This window comes from Carassius carassius, chromosome 38 (assembly GCF_963082965.1).
Source record: "Carassius carassius chromosome 38, fCarCar2.1, whole genome shotgun sequence".
Lineage (NCBI taxonomy): Eukaryota > Metazoa > Chordata > Actinopteri > Cypriniformes > Cyprinidae > Carassius > Carassius carassius.
Genome location: NC_081792.1, coordinates 19445027 through 19467935, shown reverse-complemented (window position 1 = coordinate 19467935; position 22909 = coordinate 19445027). Strand labels below are relative to the sequence as shown.

The following is a 22909-nucleotide window of genomic DNA, read 5'->3' as shown; positions in this document are numbered from 1 at the left end:
CAGTTAACTCCTCTTTAATCTGCTTCCCATCGTATTATCTCCAGCTCTGAGCCTGGAATCACAGCCTTTGTGAAGAGCCTTAAATATCTGACAGCTGAAATGCCCTTAATGCTAGTCTGTAGAGGGTTCTTGTGTCAGAGTCGAGAAAGGTACTACAGATAAAAATGAATAAGTGTATATATAAATAAAATATTGTTCATTATTAAAAGGTTTGTTAAGTGCAACTGTTCACTATTCATTCTAGTATAATTTGAGACTGCAGTGCAGGATTGACTGCTTGTGCAATTGGCATTTAAAAGGCAATAAATTGCACACAATTAGTCAGAAAGAGGGAATCAGTCAAGCAGGCACAGTCATATTGTGTCATCCTGTGAAATGTAAAGATTGGGATTTGAATTAAAGTCTTCCGGCTCAAAATACTCCTCTGAGCTACAGTAATCACTCCCAGAAAAGAAAACAGTGGATTTCCCATACAAACATGTAGCACGGATAAAAAGGCACAAATATTCAAGACCAATATATGTACTGTACTTAATGTGGTATTATATGTTAAACTTACTATACTCATTATGTTTCAGTATTCCTAGGGTCTCATAAGCTTAAATGAAAGTTATCTGGGAAGTATTTAGTACCTTGGAAACTTTGCTCAACAACAAGTAACAGTAACTATGAAAGAAAGAAAGAAAGAAAGAAAGAAAGAAAGAAAGAAAGAAAGAAAGAAAGAAAGAAAGAAAGAAAGAAAGAAAGAAAGAAAGAAAGGTATATATGTAAGTTTGGGGTGGTTCTAAGGAGTATTAGCACACAAAATGTAATTATCAAAATGATCACAATCTTTTTTCCCTTTCATCATCAAATCACTGCAGATGAGCCTTTTCTCTCTACGTTACATCACCTTCTGTGGCCAAAACTCTGTCCCCTCCTTCTTTTTCTGTTTTAATCTATGGTCTTCCTCAATTGTTTGACCCATATGTTGAGCTGTTTAGTGGCTTAGGACTAATTTTTGGACTTGTGCTAAGGCTCTTAACTACCACAGACAGTGTGGACCAGTTAAGAGGGGTGCCTGAGGTAAAGGAGACCTGTAAGTGCGTCACATAGTTATCTCCGGCATGTTAACCTGCTTCAGAGCAGAGATTGTGTCAGTATGTCTGCAGCCAGTTCATGCAGTCCTATATTTACCAGTCTTAGTGATTAACATAAACAAATGAATGTACAATAACAAATATAGAAGCAAAAACACACAAAAATTTGAAGATTTGTTGTGATACTGTTCTGAATACTGGCTTGTATAGTGTAAGTTTCAGAGTATTTGATGTAATACAAATCTGTTAATTATTACATAATTGATGTAAATGTTATTAAGGAAAATTATCAGTGATCAAAAAGTGAAAGTACCAAGTAAATAACTTTAAGTCAGGAAAGAAGCTGAAAACTGCAGTAAAACTGTTATGCATACCAGCTTACAGTAAAACTTGCCAATAAATTGCCAACAGAGCATTTAAAATAACAAGTTTAAGTTTTATGAAATGCAATAACTTTAATTAATGTAATTAAAGATATTATATATTGTTACGCACTTGCATATAATAACCATGAATGGCTGGGTTTGTAAAAATGAAATTGACTGAGGTTTGCACAGCTGGGCTTAAAAATAGACATCCTGTATCTGACTCTGTGCTAAAGCACATTGCATGATGCCTTAATTGTTTAATCAACATAAATACCAGTACTTCATTTCACTGTTCTGGTATTATACAAGCGCCATAATGTATGTGCAAACTAACACATATATTTGATAACACTTTACATAAATGTCTCATTTGTAGGACTGGTCTATTTTGCAAAAAAAATAAAATCTCGATTTTTCTAGAATGTTTGACAGATTCTGAATTTAAAATATATTTTTAACTATAATCAACTTGAAAATGTTAATACAACATGATTCAAGTTACCTTTTCTTTATTAACACTAGTTAAAATTCTATTTCAAGTGCAACACACATGAAGTTGCCAACATGATGTAAATATTAAACAAATCACTTGTAAAATATATTTGCAGAAAACATGCAAAAACTACAAGTACTTATTATACATATTATTTTTCAGAAATAATACGAGGGAAATTATTTTAGAAAATCTCAGAGAAAAGTCAAGGTAATTCAAATACAAAATGACTGGAGGTAGCTATAACACCAGTAGACTTTTATTAACTATAAAAGTTCTTTGAAAACAACAGCAGTTTTCAGCCATGATGCAAACATGAAATATCAGACATACAGTAGGCTTAGTAGTTCTTCACAGGTTTTTTATTCGATCGCGCTGCTTTTCCATTGTTTTTTTATGTAAACATGGATGTGGTTGACTTTTACAGCGTGTCATGCATGAAAGAACACGCAAATAAAAACACGGAGCTCAAGTTAAAAGAAGTACACTCCCATCTTCTTGCATGTTTTACCTATTCCACTGCCCGCGTCGTATCTTTGTTAAAACAAAAGCGCTGTGTGAATGACACCTAGGGCTAAATTTATGCTCCTTCACAGAGCGGTTAATCACGTGCAGGTGAATAGTTATTTTCTCTTTACTGTTATCACCGGCACATTGTCAAAGTGTCTAATTCTAACATTTGGTAATATTTCTATTCAAAATCGCAATTCCTCGATTTCTAAAAAATGTAATAGTGGCAAAAAATACAAATAAAATAATCGATTAAATCGGAAAAATCGCCCAGCCCTACTAACTTGTTAACATCATTTAACTAACAACAAACAATACTTATACATAATATATTAATCTTGAAAAGTATATGATTACAATTATTCAAATTATTATTTAAAAAAAAAACATTGCAATATCATTAAGCTGTCAATAGGCCTATAAAATTTTGACTGAAATCATCTTTCTTAGATTATGATTTGTCCTGTTGCAGTTAGACAGATTTGGCTCTACTATGATCAGATTCAGAGAAAAATTAATGCATTGACTTCTAACATGACATAACACACATGTAGACTGATAATAAAATTTGCATCTTGACAAACATAGAATTTTCAATTTCTTGTGTAATGGATTTTAGTGAAATGGATCAGGTCAAAGACTGAAGGGTCAGAGAGATTACGAGTTGCAAATGCACCAAGTCCGGAAGAGGGAGGAGTCTACTACAAAGCCAATGATCACAAACCTCTTTATAAGACATCTGAGACATAGTTGCAGTTCCAATGCAACCTTAAGAAATGCAAACAGACTGTGAAGGTATTACAGCATGGTTGTGCCTATTTTTTATCCTTTAATAACAAAATAAAAACATGAATGAAAACCAGCAGAAACAATATATGTTGTTGGTAGATGCAAGTAAATATTATGCTATTGTCCACTGAATTAAAAAGTATCATAAGTTCTCTAATGTGTTTAACCTGATTCATAAGAAGTACATTATAGATTTATACAGGGATACATACTTACAATTGGACCTAATTGCTGACCTTTTGATGGATCATTGGCAATAAAAGTTTGGATTTAGATCTTCTGGATACAACTGTTGCCTCCAGAAAAGAAAAAAACACAAAATGTGACACAAACGAGGTGTCTTTAATATCTAAATTATCTATGTAATATCTAAATTAATTGAATAGTAAAAGGAGAAAAAACCCTGGTAATGTCATGTCTCCATGTTTCGTGGGGCTTTTTAGCTGACGTGTTTTTTCTCCATATTATGGAAGTCAATGGAGACCAGCAACTGAAGATGAACTATTTTTTATACCTTTAAGCCAAGTGTATCAGATTATATTACTGAATACAAATTTTGTCATGTAAAAACACTAGAAAGAATGAAGAAACAATCAATAATTGCTTAGATATATCAACTATTTCATTTATATTTAGTCCAATAAGTATATAAACTGTCTTTCTTAATTTTGAAGCGACAAGTAGCGTACCTCAACTGCAACAGCAATTTTATTAAATAGGGTGAAAAAAAATTTGTGAACTGTTCAAAGTTAGATTTTTGTTTTAAAATACATATTTAATTGAGCTTGAAACTAAATCTGTGTTTTTTTAAATAGGGATCCTTGGATTATGTTGTAAATGAACGTTTTAACATGCACAAATTCAATTTCGCCTGGCGTTTGCCACTGCATTTTAAGAATGACCCTAAGATAGCTTACATTTATGCATTTGACAGCTTTTATCCAAATCTCCTTAATGTAGTTCACAGGAATTTTTGCACGGGTTTACAAAAAATAAAAAAAGAGGAAGAAGAAAAGAAAATAAACCCCATTTTTTTCCTAACAATGTGTCTATTTTAGGAAGATAACAACATTGGCTTCATGTAGACGATAAAGTATTTGGGGGGGCGTTGCTTCAAGAAAATAGAAGCCCAGTTTACATTCATTCGTGCCTAACTTACAAATTTACCTTTTCTTCGAACATAATAATACTTTTATCATGCATTTTTGGGAATACACTAATTTCACAAAGAAAGAATTAAAGAAATGTGTCATAAAAAGAATATATAACAATAATCTTCGACTTCAATCGCCATCTTTAGTGTGGGACAATAAGCCCTTAATACATAAAGTGTAAAAATATGTGGGAATTATCTGAATAGTTTTAGTAGATCCCAGATTCATACATATAGCGTATAATAATTAAAAAATAATTGATAAAGTAAATCAGGATTGTATATCTGAGCTGTGAGAGCGAGTTTTCCAGGGAGCTCTAGAGAGGGACGTGGTGGTTCCGCCATATTTGTTACTGGTGGCTGCACGAGCGGCTGAACATTGTCAGGAACATGGCGGCTTCCAGGCAGGCATGAGAGGGGATACTTCTTAACGGATTCGGATGAACCTGGGCTATTATTTAAAAAACAGACCACCGAAACAGTTCATCGGATACTACAAAACGAATCGTGTACGTATGACTCTAGGCGAACAGAATGCATTTAGCCGATATGTGTATTTTTTGATGGCGAACGTAAACTTAGCCGCCATTTTTCTTGTGGGAGCTGATTTGACGACAAGATGGATGCTTACACCGGGGCGGCATGAACTGAATAAAAGACAACCAGTCTATAGTTTTCGCTTGGAGGATTTGCGCGGACGTATCTTCCACTAGTATGTATCGGGATGCCTTTGGTCTTGCGTGTTTATCTGCGGATGTTTTGGTGAAATGAGGTTAGATGTCCGTTTACACTGCGCTGCTGTAACATGAATTCATGCAGGCTTAAAAGTTTCGCTTAAATGCCCAAACCGCTTGGAAACTGTTGCACTATGGAGGTGGTTTTATTTAACACTGCATTTGAATAAAATTGCACCCTTAAAATGTAGTATTGTTGCTATATTGAGTGGTTGACAAGATGGCGACTCCCAGAGAGGGGCATGAAAATAGTCTTCTGCAGCAAACGGGGACTGCGTTTCGAGTGTTGTTCTCCGATATGATATGTTTGTTTACCTTCGCGGTGTTTTGCGGATGGGGTTTTGAATAATTCTCATTTAATAGTCAGTAGAGGGTTTGTTCCCTTACACCTGCTGTTTAGTTGACTGAAATTGTTTTTATTTGCCGCTCCGCCATTTTTCAGACTGGCGGAGGCTTGTTTCAAGATGGCGACTTCCATGGGTTGATACTCTTTCTGCATCGGGGACATCTAACTGCACAATGTAATTTTAAGATGTGACTTTTTAATCTGGTATATGGTGCTGTTTGGTTTTTGGTGTATAAAATTATCGATGCTCAACTTGCTGCACGCGTTTTCTTTTAGACTAACGTTATCTAGCCGGCTTTTAGCCCGTCTGCAAGCGCCACAATGGCGGCATTCCTGAATTAATCAAACTTCTGAATAACCCAGTGTTTGGGATTCCGACGGCACTACTGTAATGTTATAACAATGCACATCTATATTCAGAACGTGTTATTTAATATATACACACCATTCTATTTTGTATTGTATTGCTCACAGAACAAACGGTAGTTGTTAAGGGTCTCTGAAGTACATTGCCTTGTTTCCCCAGTAAAGGGCATGACGTCCACCGGAGCTCCGCTGCAGCCGCGATGGAAGCGGGTTCAGGGATGGTCCGGGCCGGTCCCCCGACCGAGACACGGACACAGAGCCGTAGCCATCAAGGAGCTCATGGTCGTTTTCGGCGGAGGAAACGAAGGAATCGTTGACGAGTTGCACGTTTATAATACAGGTGAGTAAAATGTGTTTTTTTTTTAATTATTATTGTTATTTATTTTTTTATGAGGAACGTTTGTGTGCTTCGTGTTTACCTTGTCACTACACTTTCATTATTATATTTCTTGTGGGCAATGATGAAGGGCCGACTTATCTTGAAGTCACTGTCGTGAATTTGTCTGCGTCTCTGAGAAAATGTCTTATATTAATTAAACGCATAGTATAACCTGTAAAACATTCTGCGAGTTCATTGCGACGTTTGACGCACTGCGTGTCGCTTGCAGCTCGACGGGAAAAGGCGCCAGAAAACAAAAATGGACGTCACGCGCACGAGCACGCCCCCCTCCTGCACTTGCACCAGTGCGCCTTTTTGTTATCTTTCGGTGTGACTGTTGAGCCCACAATGACATTAGTAGTATTGTGGAAATTAGGCTGCACTAGACCATACTCTGCCAGTAGATATTTCCAGACATGTTTTATGATGTTGAGTTGTAAGAAGTTTGATGTGTGTGTGTATGTATGTGTGTGTGTATATATATATACACACACATACACACACACACATTACATTTAATAATATTCATTAAGTGGGTTATGGTGAAATCTTTATCTACCAATGTTCCCAGTAAAGCCAAACAATCAAATTACTCTGTTGCGTGACTTTTCAGTTCTTTGAATTGCAATTCAGTGAATATATATGTTCATTTAAACTACTTTGTATTAAATTACTTTGCATCAAATTACAAAAAGTAGTTAATGGTAATGCAAGGGTTTTTTTCTAATACAGCGTCATTTGAGGTTTTGGTCTCAAAATCAAAGTGTCTCCTGTAAAACCCAAGTTCCCACCCTACATTTTTCTTTCATTAATCTGTCACACTTGGATGTGTATCGCTATATGGACAAAAAGATCTGTCGCTAACCTCAGATTCATTGTGGTTTAGTTTTTCTTTTATTTGACCTAAGATGTCATGGCGCGATGTGTTGTTCTTCTGTTGGTCATGTCTTCCCTTGTCCTTGATTTTTGTCATTTTGTTATTTTGACAATTAGAAAGTGCTTTTTAACTGCAAGAGAGCTTTATTTTAAGTCGTCTACACCTTTTCACTGAAATATTGACAGAATAATGAAATAGGGTATATTTATCTTTTTCAGCTACAAACCAGTGGTTCATACCAGCTGTTCGTGGAGAGATTCCTCCAGGCTGTGCAGCTTATGGTTTTGTATGTGATGGCACTCGTCTATTAGCTTTTGGTGGAATGGTGGAATATGGAAAGTACAGCAATGACCTTTATGAGTTACAGGTAAGAAAAAGTTATTTAAAATCACTCTTGTTATGTGACTAAAGGTTGAATACATTACACAACTTTTGCCCAAATTTGCAGGCTGAGTTAGCCAATGTTAGTTGCTGAAAGATATACCTGGCCTGATGATTTTGGCCAGTCAGAGTTGACAGATTTCACAGAAAATGACAATGTATGATAGGCACAGACTCTGAATTTTTAGCTTCAGACTTTTATTCCAACCAGTCAGATGATAAAACATGTTTGATATTTACAGCCATCTTTTAAGGCACACATTTGTTTTTATTGTAATGTGTGTCTGAACAGTGAGACGCATGTTTCTGTGTGAGTTTGTATTTGGAAAGATGTGGCTGTCTGGTAATTTGTGGCCCTCAGTCATTTTAGTGTATAATACCCAGTTTTTCCTCTTTTATCTGTTCACATAGTCAGCAAGTGTGTGATGCGTAGTGATTTTAAAATCTCTTCCTTTGGTTCCTATTATCAGGCAAGCAGATGGGAATGGAAAAAATTGAAACCAAAAGCCCCTAAAAGTGGAGCACCACCATGCCCTCGCCTGGGCCACAGTTTTTCTCTTGTGGGCAACAAGTGTTATCTTTTTGGGGGGCTTGCCAATGACAGCGATGACCCCAAGAACAACATTCCCAGGTATTCCTATCATATAGAAATGTGGTCAGGAAGTAAATATTTATATGCTCTTTGGTTTCTAGACTCACTTATGTGTGCTTCCAGATATTTGAATGACCTTTATACCCTTGAGCTGCGTCCGGGCTCCAACACTGTGGGCTGGGATATACCGGTCACGTATGGTGTACTTCCTCCGCCAAGAGAGAGCCACACTGCTGTAGTTTATACTGAAAAAGCTACTAAGAAGTCCCGTCTTGTTATATACGGAGGAATGAGTGGTTGCCGTTTGGGAGATCTTTGGACTTTAGATATTGGTATGAAGGTTATCATTGTTTTTAATGTGGTGCTTGTCAAACATTGGTCATTAATCCAACCAGTCAATTAGGTTAAGCAATAATTAGGCCATTCTTTGCATTTCAGATACACTGACCTGGAACAAGCCTGCAATAAGCGGCGTAGCTCCCCTTCCCCGTAGCCTCCACTCAGCCACCACGATTACAAACAAGTGAGTTTCAGTGTAATCTAGAATTGCATCACCACAGGAATTCCCTAAATGCACACAATGGCATTACTGACCTTTAATACCTTAATTCGTAGAATGTATGTTTTTGGTGGCTGGGTTCCTTTGGTGATGGATGATGTGAAGGTGGCCACGCATGAGAAGGAATGGAAGTGTACAAACACACTGGCTTGCCTGAACTTGGGTATGTTTTTGCTTAAGTACATGTAGTATAAAAATATCTTTCTTTTAAACCAAGTCTCTTCACCAAGGCTGCATTTACTTTCATTGATCAAAAATGTAGTGAAAACAGTCATGTAGTAAAATATATAACATAAACTGTTTTCTAGTTTAATTTATTTTAAGTAATGATGGCAAAGCTGAATTTATCAGCCATTACTTCAGTGTCACATGATCCTTCAGAAACTTTTACAACAATTACTGATAAATGTATCTAGTCTGTGCGATAAGTGTAAATGTGTCCTGATACTACTTTAATGTTGTTAATGTACTAATATAATGTTAACTCTTTTCTTTGTTTACTTATTACTGCCTGTCTCTGTAATTATCTGTAAAAACATAATTGTATTAAAGATTGTGAAATTTCACTTAAAGTGGTATCTACAGGAAGTTATGGTATTGTGACAATACTATATGTGAAATAATAGGGCTTTGGGATTGGGCCCAAACAGCTTGTTTTGATTGCAGTTTGTCATGTTATACCATATCCTTGAAATGTGTAAAAAAAATAAATAAAAAAAAAAAGAGCATCCTTTTTTCTTTTAGACACCTTGTCATGGGAGACTGTTTTGATGGACACTTTGGAGGACAACATACCACGTGCAAGAGCAGGACATTGTGCTGTTGGTATTAACAACAGACTTTATGTTTGGAGTGGACGGGATGGGTACCGCAAAGCTTGGAACAATCAGGTGTGCTGCAAAGATCTCTGGTACCTGGAGACCGGTGAGTGCGAGAGAGATTAAGTATAGAGCATTTCTGAGATAGTTAAACTGCTTCATCAAAAATCCAAATGCATAAAATGATTCACATAGAGTAATTTTTTTTTTTAATATTTTTTTTTTGCATCAGTTGATTGTATTGAACTGTGCAATTTGACTGTTTTTTGGCATTGTTCATTTTCTTGCAGAGCGACCTAATCCCCCTTCACGGGTACAGCTTGTCCGGGCCAACACAAATTCTTTAGAGGTTAGCTGGGGAGCAGTGTCTACAGCAGACATGTACCTGCTTCAGCTTCAGAAATATGATATCCCAGCAGCCACTGCTGCCACATCACCATCCCTCAACGCTGTTCCATCCCTCCCTGGAAACTCGCCTAAGAGTCCAGCGCCTGCCGCAGCTGCACCGTCTGCTCAGAGTCTGCCGCAAAGTGGCTTCACCCTCGTGCCCCAGGCTGCTTCTCCCACAGCCTCAGTCCTGCCCAGCACACCTGCAAGTCCTGTGGCTGCCTCAACAGCACGGGGCCCAGGTACCAATTAGTTAAATTGTTAATAGCACAGTAATGTTTTGTTTACTCAATACTTCAGTATAATTAAAAATTTCTTTCTGAGTTTAACGGTAAGTTTAACATATATTTTATTTTATATTTAAGCTATTCTGAAAGTTGCAGCCCCTCAGTCGGGCACCGGGACGTCGTATGTCACTGTTCGGCAGGCCGGAAAATCCCCAGTCACTATGACATCTCTTCCTGCAGGTGTTCGCATGGTAGTGCCAACACAGACCACTCAAGGAACGGTATGAAGCGAAAAAGTAAAGCTGGAATGTAAAAATGTTGATGTTTCATAAATTGTTTTAATTAAATGTGTACTCCACTTTGTTTTTTTGTTTTTTTTTTAAGCCCATTGGCAGCAGCCCTCAGATGAGTGGAATGGCAGCTTTGGCCGCAGCTGCTGCAGCCACACAGAAAATCCCTCCTTCTCCTGGAGCTACTCTTCTCAATGTGCCGGCTGGGGCCACAATTGTTAAAACGGTGGCTGTGACACCTGGGTCCACCACTCTCCCCAACACCGTTAAAGTGGGATCACCTGTCATGGTATTTCTTAAGATTGTCACTTTGTGTAGTTCTTCATATTGCCTCTTGTCCCTTGGGCTTTATTTTTCATGTTGGGCCTATTTTGGTAACGCTTGAATAAAAAAAAAAAGACTCCAAAACAGCAAAACCTAAATGGTTCCACCTCTAAATTATGATTGAATGTTCTGAATTCAAAACTTGCATTAGCCAGCATACACATGACTGTAAATGTACGTCAACTGAATTACATATTTATGTTGCAAGCTATTTTGCAGTCTTGGCCAGCACTGGTTTAATGACTCGCAATTATTTTGTCATAGGTAAGCAACCCTGCCACTCGCATGCTGAAGACTGCGGCTGCACAGGTGGGCACTCCGACAGTGTCCAGTCCCACCACGGCTGCTCGGCCCATCATCACCGTGCACAAGTCTGGCACAGTAACCGTAGCCCAGCAGGCTCAGGTTGTGACCACGATGGTGGGTGGAGTCACCAAGACCATCACTCTTGTTAAGAGCCCACTTTCCATGGGAGGAAACCTGGTACAGTATTGTAAATTCTGGCATAGGAGAAATTAGGGCGGCATAGAATTGGTTTAGTATTATTTATCTTTATTTATTTATTTTAAGATTTCCAGCTTGGGCAAGGTGATGTCAGTGGTACAGACCAAACCAGTGCAGACAACTGCTGTGACTGGACAGGCCTCCTCCAACCCAGTGACTCAAATTATACAGGTACAATAAACCTATAGTATATAGTTAAATCTCTCAGGCGCTCACATAAATTACAATTTGAAAGAATCTGAACTTCAGTGTCATTCTTATTCCATAGACAAAGGGTCCCCTCCCACCCGGCACCATTCTGAAACTGGTAACGTCTGCGGATGGAAAGCCAACCACCATAATTACCACCAGTCAAGCAGGTGGCACCGGAAACAAACCCACTATCTTGGGTATCAGTGGCATGTCCCCCACAAGCACCAAACCAGGCACCACCACTATTTTCAAAACAATCCCCATGTCTGCTTTACAGCAGGGAGCTGCAGGTAAAGAAATAAGTGTGTAAAATATTATTTTAGGTGGCTTTGTTTGGGCTTAACGAGTGTCTGTATTCTGTTGTAGGCCTGACTAGTAGTACAGGGGTGAAGAGCCCAATTACCATCATCACCTCAAAGGTGATGACATCTGGAACTCCTGGCAAAATCATTACAGCAGTGCCTAAGATTGGTACAGCAGCTGGCCAGCAAGGCCTAACACAGGTATTTGGTTCAGAATATCTGGTGCGAAATGAAAAACATGATGCCGTTGTAGAGCTTCAAGACACGTTTTCTTATATGGGTTGTGTTTTTCCTCTCTGAAGGTTGTTCTGAAGGGAGCTCCTGGTCAGCCTGGAACAATCCTTCGCACTTTGCCGATGGGAGGCATGCGTCTTGTGTCTCCAGTATCTGGGGTCAAGCCAACTGTAACCACGCTGGTTGTCAAGGGAACAACTGGTGAGGATATGAACCTAGTAAAGTCAATAGTAATTGTTCATTGTTAAAAGACTGCATTCGTCTCTGTGCCAAGAGTAACTCAGCAACCTCTATTATGAATGATTGAAATATTTCCTTCTTGCCGTGTCTGTTCTCTTTCCAAGGTGTAACAACACTTGGCACAGTCACAGGAACTGTTTCTACCAGCTTAGCTGGAGGAAGCTTAGCCAGTGCCAATGCCACCCTGGCTACTCCCGTCACCACTCTGGGCACGATTGCCACCCTTTCAAACCAGGTCATTACTGCTACCGCTGTGTCAGCTGCCCAAAGCAACCTAAACACTGTCACCTCCACCATGCAGGTTAGAACCAGATAATCAGAGGTTTTTTGTATATAATTATTTCTTAAGTATTGCAACCATTTTATCTTTAAGTAATTTATTTTTTATACAAGTGTACTTTAAAGTTATATATTTTATAAATTATTATATTTCAAAATAATTACAGGTCAACAATTCACTGAAATAATTTTTGCAATTAATTTTCTTTCCCTATAAATACATTAAAATCAAAAATACATAAAAAATTATATCTTGTAATATTACAGTTGAAGAGTTTATATTATAAAACATTTATTTATTTCTGTGATGGCCAAGCTGAATATTCAGCAGCCATTTCTTCAGTCTTTAGTGTCACATGATCCTTCAGAAATCATTCTGTGATGATTGCTCAAAAAACATTTCTTGCTATCAGTGTTGAAAGCTGGTAATATTTTTGTGGTAACTTTTTTTTTAATTTTTATTTTACACACACACACACACACATATATATAGATATATATATAATTTTTTTTTTTTTTTGAGTAGAATGTTCAAAAGCACAGCATTTATTGGAAATGTAAATATTCTATAAGATTATAAAATTATAAAAATCAGTTTAATGTGTCCTCTGTGAATAAAATTTATTTCAATTAGTCATACTGACGGAAAACTAGAACTGTAGTGTTATTTAATGTGTAATAAAGCAAATGATTGAAACTTTATGCTAATTATATAAAATATAATTTGGTAAAATTGTATTTAAAATCAATAGTTTTCACAATATTAGCTTAATTTACTGAAAAATATAACAAAATCTGTTTTTGTGTCAAGCCCACCCAGGTGACTCTCATAACTACACCCAGTGGTGTGGAGGCTCAGCCTGTCCAAGATCTGCCTGTTTCCATCCTGGCCTCTCCCACCTCTGAGCAGCCCACCTCTACTGAGTCTGGTGCAGGCGATGCTTCTGGAAATGTTACTTTAGTGTGCTCCAACCCACCCTGTGAGACTCACGAGACGGGCACCACCAACACGGCCACCACAGCAACAGCAAATATGGGCACTGGACCAGCTGGCACAGTACAGAGAGTGTGCTCCAACCCGCCCTGTGAAACGCATGAAACGGGTACAACAAACACCGCCACAACAGCATCTGCCAACATGGGCACTGTACAGAGGGTCTGCTCCAACCCTCCGTGTGAGACTCACGAAACAGGCACAACCAACACGGCAACAACAGCGTCATCTAACATGGGCGGAAATCAAACCGGAACGGTGCAAAAGGTCTGCTCGAACCCACCCTGTGAGACCCACAAAACAGGCACCACCAACACAGCAACCACAGCATCTTCAAATATGGGCACTGCTCCTGCTGGCACTGTCCAGAGGGTCTGCTCCAACCCACCCTGTGAGACCCACGAAACAGGCACCACCAACACCTCAACAACTGCTTCATCTAACATGGGCGGAAATCAAACGGGAACGGTGCAAAAGGTCTGCTCAAACCCACCCTGTGAGACCCACGAGACGGGCACCACCAACACCTCAACAACAGCATCATCTAACATGGGCGGAAATCAAACAGGAACGGTGCAGAAGGTCTGCTCCAACCCACCCTGTGAGACCCACGAGACGGGCACCACCAACACGGCAACCACTGCAACCTGCAGTATGGAGACTGATGAAGGAACAGGTACTTTAGAATTCCTGAAGATATGATAAATATGCACATTTACAAACTCACTGGGTCTCATTTGCTAATAATTGTGCGGATTATTTGTATTTATACACACAAGAATAAAAAAAATCCACTTAATTCACAAAAAGTCCATACGCACATTAATTTGTTCTTAGCCTTGTTCTGAAATTGATGACTGTGTGCCTGAGGCTAGTCATTTGCATATAACTTTAGTCTCCAAACATATCCATATTAGGGATTTCCCAAGATGAAATATGTATAAAATTTCTTCTCAACATAATTTTAAGGTCAATCTAGAATGTAAATTTTGTGTACGTGTGGTTTCAGTTGTTTCTATTTTTGATGGGGGGGGGGTTATTTAGAATAAATTGTAAATTGATGAATCATGATTTGTGGAAACATTTGTACACCGATTTCATGCACAAAATTGGACATGCGCACAGTTACTTCCTGCAATTTGTCCTTTTTATGTCTTTTATAAGTTGATTGTAACAATTTCTTTTGCACATTTAGCCCAACAGAGTGATGAAGTATCAGAATCTACCACTAGTACAGAAGGCCTGCCTTCCACTGCAGCTTCCCAGAGCAGAGCCATTACCATAGTCACACAGGCCACACCTCTACCAGGACCAGCTGTTCCGGTGAGTGGCCTGTATTTTGAGATCTAAACTTTGAATAGGCTGAGACTTTGTATACTTTTGTAGACTTTGAAACTGATGCATACAATTACGGAGGTTAAATGCGAGTGGGGGACTTCATATTGAAGGTGGTTGGAGAGGGTTGAAAAGAAAGGGGGATTCATAACATCAGCAGTTTTTCTTTCTCTGTCTTTCTCCTGCAGTCTATCTCTTCAATCACGGAGTCGTCCTCAGAGGCCGGAGCTGAGCCGGTTGTTATGGAGAGTTCGGAAGCAGAGTCTTTGCAGACAGAAGGCCAGGCTGAAGCGGAGGCAGTCTCCATGCAGGCAGAGTTCCAGACAGAGGCGGGGGAAGTGGCTATGCCCAGTGACTTCCAGGCAGAGGCAGCGGCCTTGCCGAGTGACTTCCAGGGAGAAGCCATAGCAGTAGCCATGCAGGCAGAGAGCCAGGCGGAGGAAGGGGCAGTGCCCATGGAGCATGACGCTTCTAGCATGGCAGAGGGAGGAACAGCTCAGGAGCAACTACCTACAGCAGAGGTACAGTCCGTTGCATTCTAACTACCGTATTGTCCGGACTGTCACACTTTTTTTCATAGTTTGGATGGTCCTGCGACTTAAAGTCAGGTGCGACTTATTTATCAAAATTAATTTGACATGAACCAAGAGAAATGAACTAAGAGAAATGAACCAAGAGAAAACATTACCGTCTGCAGCCGCAAGAGGGCGCTCTATGCTGCCAGAGATGCTGCTCAGTGCTCCTGTAGTCTACACTGAGCAGCTTAGAGCGCCCTCTCGCGGCTGTGGACAGTAATGTTTTCTCTTGGTTCTTGGTTCTAAATAAATGCGACTTATAGTCCAGTGTGACTTATAGTCCGAAAAATACGGTATACATTTATTATTTTAGTTTTTAATTTTTGTATTAATTTAGTGCTTGACTTTGAAAAATTAAAAAAAAATTAATTTTTATTCTAGAGATAAATGATTTTATTTCAAGTAAAATGCTCAGCAAAACTTTCCAGCTATTATTGCTAATTAAATTTAATTTAGATCTAGTAAAAATGTATTCATATTCAACTTCATATAATTATTTTTTGGTTTGTTTCAGCTATTATTGCAAATAAATTGGTGAATTCAAACTAACTTGCAAAAAAATATTATTTTTAAATTTTTATTTAATAAAAATAAGAATTTTTTAATGTTAAAATGTTGGTAAAATATTACCGTTTTATATTTATAGGGATTATAAAAAGTTTTTTTTTCCAAGGTGTGAATTATCCAAATACATTGAAAGTCCAGACTCCTGGTTCAAATGTCCTGTATTTCATTTATTCATTTATTTATTTATTTGTTTGTGGGGTAGATGGAGGGTGTAGAAGCGGTGTCAGCATCACAGGCCGAGGCACTGGCCTTGCCACCAGAGCTGATGTCAGAAGGGCAACCCACAACACTGATGGTGACTGGTCTGACCCCAGAGGAGCTGGCCGTCACGGCAGCCGCAGAGGCAGCGGCCCAGGCTGCAGCGACAGAGGAGGCCCAGGCCCTCGCCATTCAGGCTGTACTGCAAGCAGCACAGCAGGCTGTTATGAGTGAGTCACCATCATTCATCCACAAAATCCCAACCTATGACCTGCGTATGTTCATATTAAATCCAAAGCTTGCAGTAGTTAATTTTGGGTCTTATCCCCCTGTCAGGCTCAGGTGATGCTGGAGGAGACAACCAGCAGACCCACACAATACCCATCGTTCTGACCCAGCAGGAACTAGCGGCTTTGGTTCAGCAGCAACAGCAGCTCCAGGCAGCCCAGCAGCAAGCTGCTGCTCAGGCCGCACTGCCCACAGAGGGCTTGGCTCCGGCTGACAGCCTAAATGATCCCTCCTCAGAAAGCAATGGACACAATGAGGTCGCCGCCGCTGCCACTAGTACAGTAGTGGGACTGCTGCCCAGCACCTCAGCAGAGAGTATGTGTGAAGGTTCATGTTACTTTTCAGTAGTATAGACTAAATTAGTTGTTTTAACCATTATTATAGTTGAATTCTCAGTAACTTAATGAAACTTAATGAAAACCTGCTTACAGATAAAAACTTCACATTTATTAAAAAAACAAAACAAAAAAAAACATCAAGATTCTGTTTATTCCCTGTGTAGCCTTGGCTCCATCCTGCACATTAGCACCTGCAGTAGTTGCCAGTCCAGCTAAAATGCAGGCAGCTGCAGCTTTGACTGAAGTGGCCAATGGTATTGTGGCTGTGGTGAGTTTCATAAGTAAATAGTCACAGTAATATGCACTGAATGTGAAAGAATATTGTAAAATCCCGTTTTCTGTTTTTCCTCACAGAAACAAAACCCTCCCACTGTTACAGTCAAACCTCAAGTGAAGAAAGAAAACCAGTGGTATGATGTTGGCATTGTCAAAGTCACCAATATGGTTGTAACGCATTTCTACATGCCTGCAGATGACTCTGCTTATGTTGAGGTGAGCCACAATGAGATTCTTCTTCAAACAGTATTTTAAGACTCTACACCATTGCTTGTTTGTAAAAGTAAATATACTGACAGAACTTGTGTATTATGTTGTAGGATGATTCTGGCACAATACCTGACTACAGCCAGATGAAGAAGGTGGACCTTCAGCCCGGGACGGCCTATAAGTTCCGTGTGGCGGGTATAAACACATGTGGCCGTGGAGCCTTTTCTGAAATATCTGCTTTCAAGACCTGTTTGCCAGGCTTCCCAGGGGCACCATGTGCCATAAAGATCAGCAAGGTACACCTCAAATCTTAGTTTGCACTTGATTTACCTGTTGTTACATATGGTGTTATGATAAATAGAATGTTGTAAAAAATTAAGGAATTGTATTAATTTTGTTTTACAAATATAAATTTTGACAGATGTTTTTTTATATATAAAAAAATACAGTAAAAACAAATTCTAAATTCTTTTAGACCAATTTATTGTGTCCTTTATGAATAAGTGTTAGTTTCTTCGATGCAGTTGGATCAGCAGGATGTTCAATTGATGCAACAAGAAAATGAATTATTGCACTCATATAAATGCATCCTCTCTTTACTTTTTTCTCTCCTCAGAGTCCAGACGGTGCCCATCTTACATGGGAGCCTCCATCCGTGACATCAGGAAAGATCACCGAGTATTCTGTGTATTTGGCCATCCAGAGCAGCCAGACCACTGAGGTGAAACCCTCGGCCCCGGCCCAGCTTGCCTTCATGCGCGTTTACTGTGGGCCAAACCCCTCATGCCTGGTCCAGTCCTCCATCTTGTCCAACGCCCATATAGACTATACCACCAAACCCGCCATCATTTTCCGCATCGCGGCACGCAACGAGAAAGGTTACGGCCCGGCTACACAAGTGCGATGGCTGCAAGGTAAAGGTTTTCTGTTTTTCTTTGCGGGAGAGTATTTTCTGTTTCAGGCAGTGACACGGTAGATTTTACAGTTGTTTTGTACTGCCTCTTGCTTTGTAGAGTCAAACAAAGATGGCCTTTCTGCAAAGCCTGCCCCAAAAAGAGCAGTTTCTTCACCAGATACGTGAGTGCCACATGCCTTCAGTATTACATAAGTGCATTTGATCAAAAATATAGTAATAATGTTAAATATTATTTCAATTTCAGATAACCGTTTTCAATTTTAATGCATAATGTAATGTATTCCTGTGATGGCAAAGCTGTACTTTCAGCAGCCGTTACTTCAGTCTTCAGTGTCCCATGATCCTTCAGAAATACTAATATTTCTTATCATCAGTGTCTCTGCTTAATATTTTTATGGAAACAGTGATATTTTTTCAGGATTTTATGATGCAAAGAAAGTTCAGGATTTTTTTGAAATATAAATATTTATAAAACATTACAAATGTCATTATATAAATATTTAATCAATTTAATGCATCCTTGCTAAATAAGTGTTAAAAAAACGACTGTCCCTGAAATTTTAAACTGTAGTAGAATTATGGTTGAGTATTAAAATGCTTGTACGTTTTATTACAGGAAAGGGATTGGTCAGAAGAAAGCAAGAATGGACCAATGAGCCCCTCTCTCCGTTCATCCTCCAAGACCAGAAAGACTTACACTATTCCTAATGCTCCATCCGGATCCAACACTTCTTCAACTGTAACCATCCATCACAAACAGCACAAATTCAACAAGGAAATAGTGTTTAAGAATACAGTTACTAGGGAAATAGTTTTTTCTTGTTAGTAGTGTGAATGGAGAAAAGCACATTGCATATTTTGGGGTATTTTTCAACATACTTGGAGTGGGAGGTGAAAAAAAAAAGCTTTTTCCATTGTAGAGTCTTCCTTTCCTGCTCTCCCCCATTACTTTCAATACACGTATCTTGCTTGAGTAAATTCAAACGCCAGTTTTAAGATATTCGTATCGGTTGATCTGTTAGCTGGGCTCAAATGAAGAAGCTCTCTTTTCTGCGATGGACTTGAGTGTGAAGTTTTAGTTCACGGTAAATGTGTGGACATGATTCTGATTGGAGATGAGTGATGTAATTTTCACGTGAGGGGAAAAAACGGAAATGGGGTGGAAAACAAAAACAAACCAAGCACTTGTCCTCAGACAAGAGGGGATATTTTTCACTTGAATGGCTCGGTGAAATTAGATCTGCATAAGGAATTGTTCTGGACTCCAGCCTCCTAGTGAAGTCTGGGCTCTTTTGCATTAAGCAGAAATCGAGCAGAACTGCAGATAAAGACGTGGCCATGGAAGTACATTACCGGCAGGACAGAGACTTTGCTAGAACTGAGATTTGCCATAAAAAAAAAGAAAGAAAATTTGAAAAAAAAAAAAGGAAAAAATTCAAAACTTCACAAAAAATTAGCAAGCGATGATGGAGAAGATCTTTTGTGTAGTTTATTTTTGTATTTTTAAAGCTTTTCTCCTGTGTGTATGTGTATGTGCTTTTTTTTTTTTTTTTAACTCACTACTTTTATTTTTCGGTTTGTTTTTGTTTTAAAAATTGCTGGCCATCCTCTTTGATTAAAGGGTTTGTGGGAAGAATGGCTTTTGGATGGGCCGTTCTCATGTCAAGTACTTTTACTAAAGGAAAGACATTGTATTTGTGCTCAAGTTGAGTGGTGATGCAACTGAAAAGGATGTAAACAAATGTAAACATCTGAAGGGCTTTTACTTTGTTTACTGCATATTTCTATGCTTGATTCCACTCTGTGTTTGTGTATGCCAAACCTTGAGATGTAAAAATCATAAAACATTGTTTAACTTTTTTTTTTTTTTTTTTATTCCTCAACTTATCAAGGCGCCTTTTTTTTAGTAAACACTCAGCTTTTTCCCTTCCTCTGGCTTTTCCTCTTAACTTTTTCACAACATATTCTTTGTCAAATTTTCTCTGCTCTAGATTGTGAAGGAAGTTGTCCATGTGAAGATGAATTTCTACTGTTTTCCCCCTCCTTTGATTATCTGAGAGGTATGCAAACTAAATGTTCAGTGTATACCTGTCTCCATGTGGGTGAGGATGGCTTTACTCACTCTTGGTGAAAGTTCAGATTCAGCTGTAATATAGTTCATTCATAATGCAAGATGATGATACCCTGGCCTTTTATATATTTACCTGTACAACGTTTTTACATGTTGGTCATCTCCTGATTGCCTTTTTTGTCTTGACTTATAAAAGAAAAGGAAATATATAAACTGTCTCCCTGAATAATTTCGACCAATTTCTTTTAGTTTCATGTAGCACATCTTGAGAGTTCGTTCCACCCCTAGTGTCTTTCAGAAATGTAGTCCATTTGAGTAGCTATATTTGATTATACTCTTTTCAGAAAGCTAAATGGACAAGGCGGTTAACTCGTTTGCATTTAATATGGAGATATTTCTGCTGAAATAAAGGAATGATGTCCCAGCATTGTATTCATATGACATAGTTCATGGGGTTTTAGTTTCATATAAAAGTCTTACACGCATCAAACAAGATCAGCGTTATTGTTTCATTTTAGTTTGGTTTTAATGAAAATATTCTTTAAATCATGTTTATGTCATTAATTTTACACAGACTAAAATGGTTAATTTTAGTAGATGAAAAGTGTAGTAGTTGATTGGAAATTTTATCGCTTGAAACATTTTATATATTTAAGCATTTAACAAAAATGTTATTGTCATGATGTGCATTTTCACCTATAGTCGTCTTTAGTGAATCAGTGAAATGACTGATTCCATGATTAAAGGCCCATTCACACCAAGAATAAGAACTAAACTATATTAGCCTCCACACTAATGGAAAAAAAAACATTGTTTATTATAATCATACACTGTAGTTGTCATCCTGAAGAAGAATCCTGATTTAGTCTTGGTTAAACAGAATGCTTGAACTCACATACTGCAAAGCCGCTCTGTCTTCTTTGGCAGTAAATTCTAAATATTCAGCTCTGATTTCACTGCACCACTGCTGGGCCTTGTTAGTGGACACCTGTCAATCAAATCCAGCTATCAGTTATTAAGCAAAGTCACTGGATCTTATAGCTCATAATTCAATTGTGATGACTAACCTCATGATAATCCAAGTCAATGTTATTGCCAAGCACTATTAAAGGGAATGCTTGCACAAGGAACTCTTTCTTCCAGACTTCCAGTGCATCAGAGGAGATGAGATGGACGAGGTAACATCAAACACTAGGAGGCAGCAGTGAGCTCCACTATATAGTGTGGTACCCAGGGAGTGAAACCTCTCTGTTCCTGCAGTGTCCCAGATCTGGTGCAAAAACAGCTGAGTATTGCATGACACAGTTTGTAGAGCCCTATTCGGTCAGTTGAGATATAACACGTTATTGTGATGAAAACTCTCTGTGGATCCTGTGTATGACATGAAGTCAATGATTTTTTTAAGATTGCTTTTATTTTTAAAAACTGTTGGTTTAACATAAACGGGTGTAAATGTATCTCACCTGAAGAATCACTGATCTTTTATCAATAGTGATTTCTTTAGTAAGGGGGCGGGGCTTGATGTTGCAGGGAGGGACCATGGTGGGGGATTAATATCCTAATATTAAACATCCCAAACTCTTATAGATCAGCATACAAATGAAGATGTATATATGAATCAATATATATTTGTGCTTTTGTTATTTTAGTTCAAGAATTATTTATTTAATATTTCTATTATTTAAGAGGGTTTTAACTAACTACAGGGCATTACCATTGAGTTACAGAACCAAATATGCCAAACTTTAGGGTTTTTTCTGTACTTCCTTGTTTTTGTTTAACAGTGCATTGTTTTTTGTTTTTGGGTCACACAAACACTGGTGTTCAAAAGTTTGCAATCATTTTTGAAACGTTTTTAAAATAAATGTATTTAATTGATCAAAAATACAATCAAAAACACTAATAGGTTAAATTAAAATAACAGTTTTAAATATGTATTTATTATTATTTTTTAAACATTAACATTTATTTATTTATATTCTATATAAATAGCCATGTGATACTAGTTAACATTTATTTATTTATATTCTATATAAATAGCCATGTGATACTAGTACTGTTTTGTAAGGGTATCTTTTCATCATTCATTTGGCTTTCAAAGTACAAAATAGAGGCAAACACTTGGCAGAACCCGCTATATGTGAGGTAGCTCTATTTACAGTATTTTTAAATCAATATTATGCAACCTTGGTGAATAAAAGTATCACTCTTTCAGAAACATCAAAATTAAAGTGATAGTGATACCAGTCATAGTCATACCAGACATTTGAATGGTAGCATTAAAGGGTTAGTTCACCCAAAAATGAAAATTAGGCCATAAATTACTCACCCTCAAGGCATCCTAGATGTATATGACTTTCTTCTTTCAGATGAATCCAGTCAGAGTTATATAAAAATTTGTCTTTGATCTTTCAAGCTGTTTCATGTTCAGTTCATGGCACTGTTGCAATGCATCAGTTCAAAAGAAGTGAAATAGAAAGCGCCCATCCATTAAAAAAAAGTGTCTCACGAGGATCGGGGGAGGTGAATAAAGGCCTCCTGTAGCGAATCGATGTGTTTTTGTAAGAAAAATATCCATATTCAAAACATAATAATCACTTAAATTTAGCTTGCTCTAACAGTTGTACACGGAAGCAGCTCCAGGCTGATTTGAAAGATCAAAGACAATTTTTTATATAACGCCGACTAGATTCATCTGAAAGAAGAAAGTCATATTCA

The 22909-nt window shown here is 38.1% G+C and overlaps 1 protein-coding gene and 1 pseudogene across 2 annotated transcripts; one reads left to right on the top strand and one right to left on the bottom strand.

Annotated features, from left to right (window-relative positions):
* The first annotated feature begins 4754 nt into the window (after positions 1–4754).
* Positions 4755–20404, top strand: LOC132119507 (host cell factor 1-like). 2 transcript variants are annotated; one of them, XM_059529541.1, is made up of 28 exons: positions 4755–4901; positions 5999–6178; positions 7313–7461; positions 7946–8106; positions 8191–8399; positions 8506–8590; positions 8683–8789; positions 9371–9550; positions 9735–10073; positions 10197–10339; positions 10443–10637; positions 10937–11155; positions 11243–11347; positions 11445–11658; positions 11735–11871; positions 11973–12105; positions 12249–12445; positions 13235–14093; positions 14613–14740; positions 14941–15273; positions 16097–16322; positions 16429–16695; positions 16883–16986; positions 17073–17210; positions 17315–17500; positions 17821–18118; positions 18218–18281; positions 18737–20404. In XM_059529541.1, the coding sequence occupies exons 2-28, from the start codon at positions 6007–6009 to the stop codon at positions 18774–18776; spliced, it is 5388 nt and encodes a 1795-aa protein (XP_059385524.1). In that variant the 5' UTR covers positions 4755–4901; positions 5999–6006; the 3' UTR covers positions 18777–20404. The 2 variants fall into 2 exon arrangements, with proteins under 2 accessions (XP_059385524.1, XP_059385523.1); XM_059529540.1 differs by having other exon boundaries at positions 16429–16707.
* A 649-nt stretch (positions 20405–21053) lies between these two features.
* Positions 21054–21732, bottom strand: LOC132119194 (ras-related protein Rab-7a-like; annotated as a pseudogene).
* Between the last annotated feature and the right edge of the window lie 1177 nt (positions 21733–22909).

Coding starts and splice junctions, on each gene's coding strand:
- LOC132119507 (XM_059529540.1), top strand. CDS start 6,007: ATGACGTCCACCGGAGCTCCGCTGCAGCCGCGATGGAAGCGGGTTCAG. Junction 6,179..7,312: donor GTTGCACGTTTATAATACAG/GTGAGTAAAATG, acceptor TATCTTTTTCAG/CTACAAACCAGTGGTTCATA. Junction 14,094..14,612: donor GGAGACTGATGAAGGAACAG/GTACTTTAGAAT, acceptor TTGCACATTTAG/CCCAACAGAGTGATGAAGTA.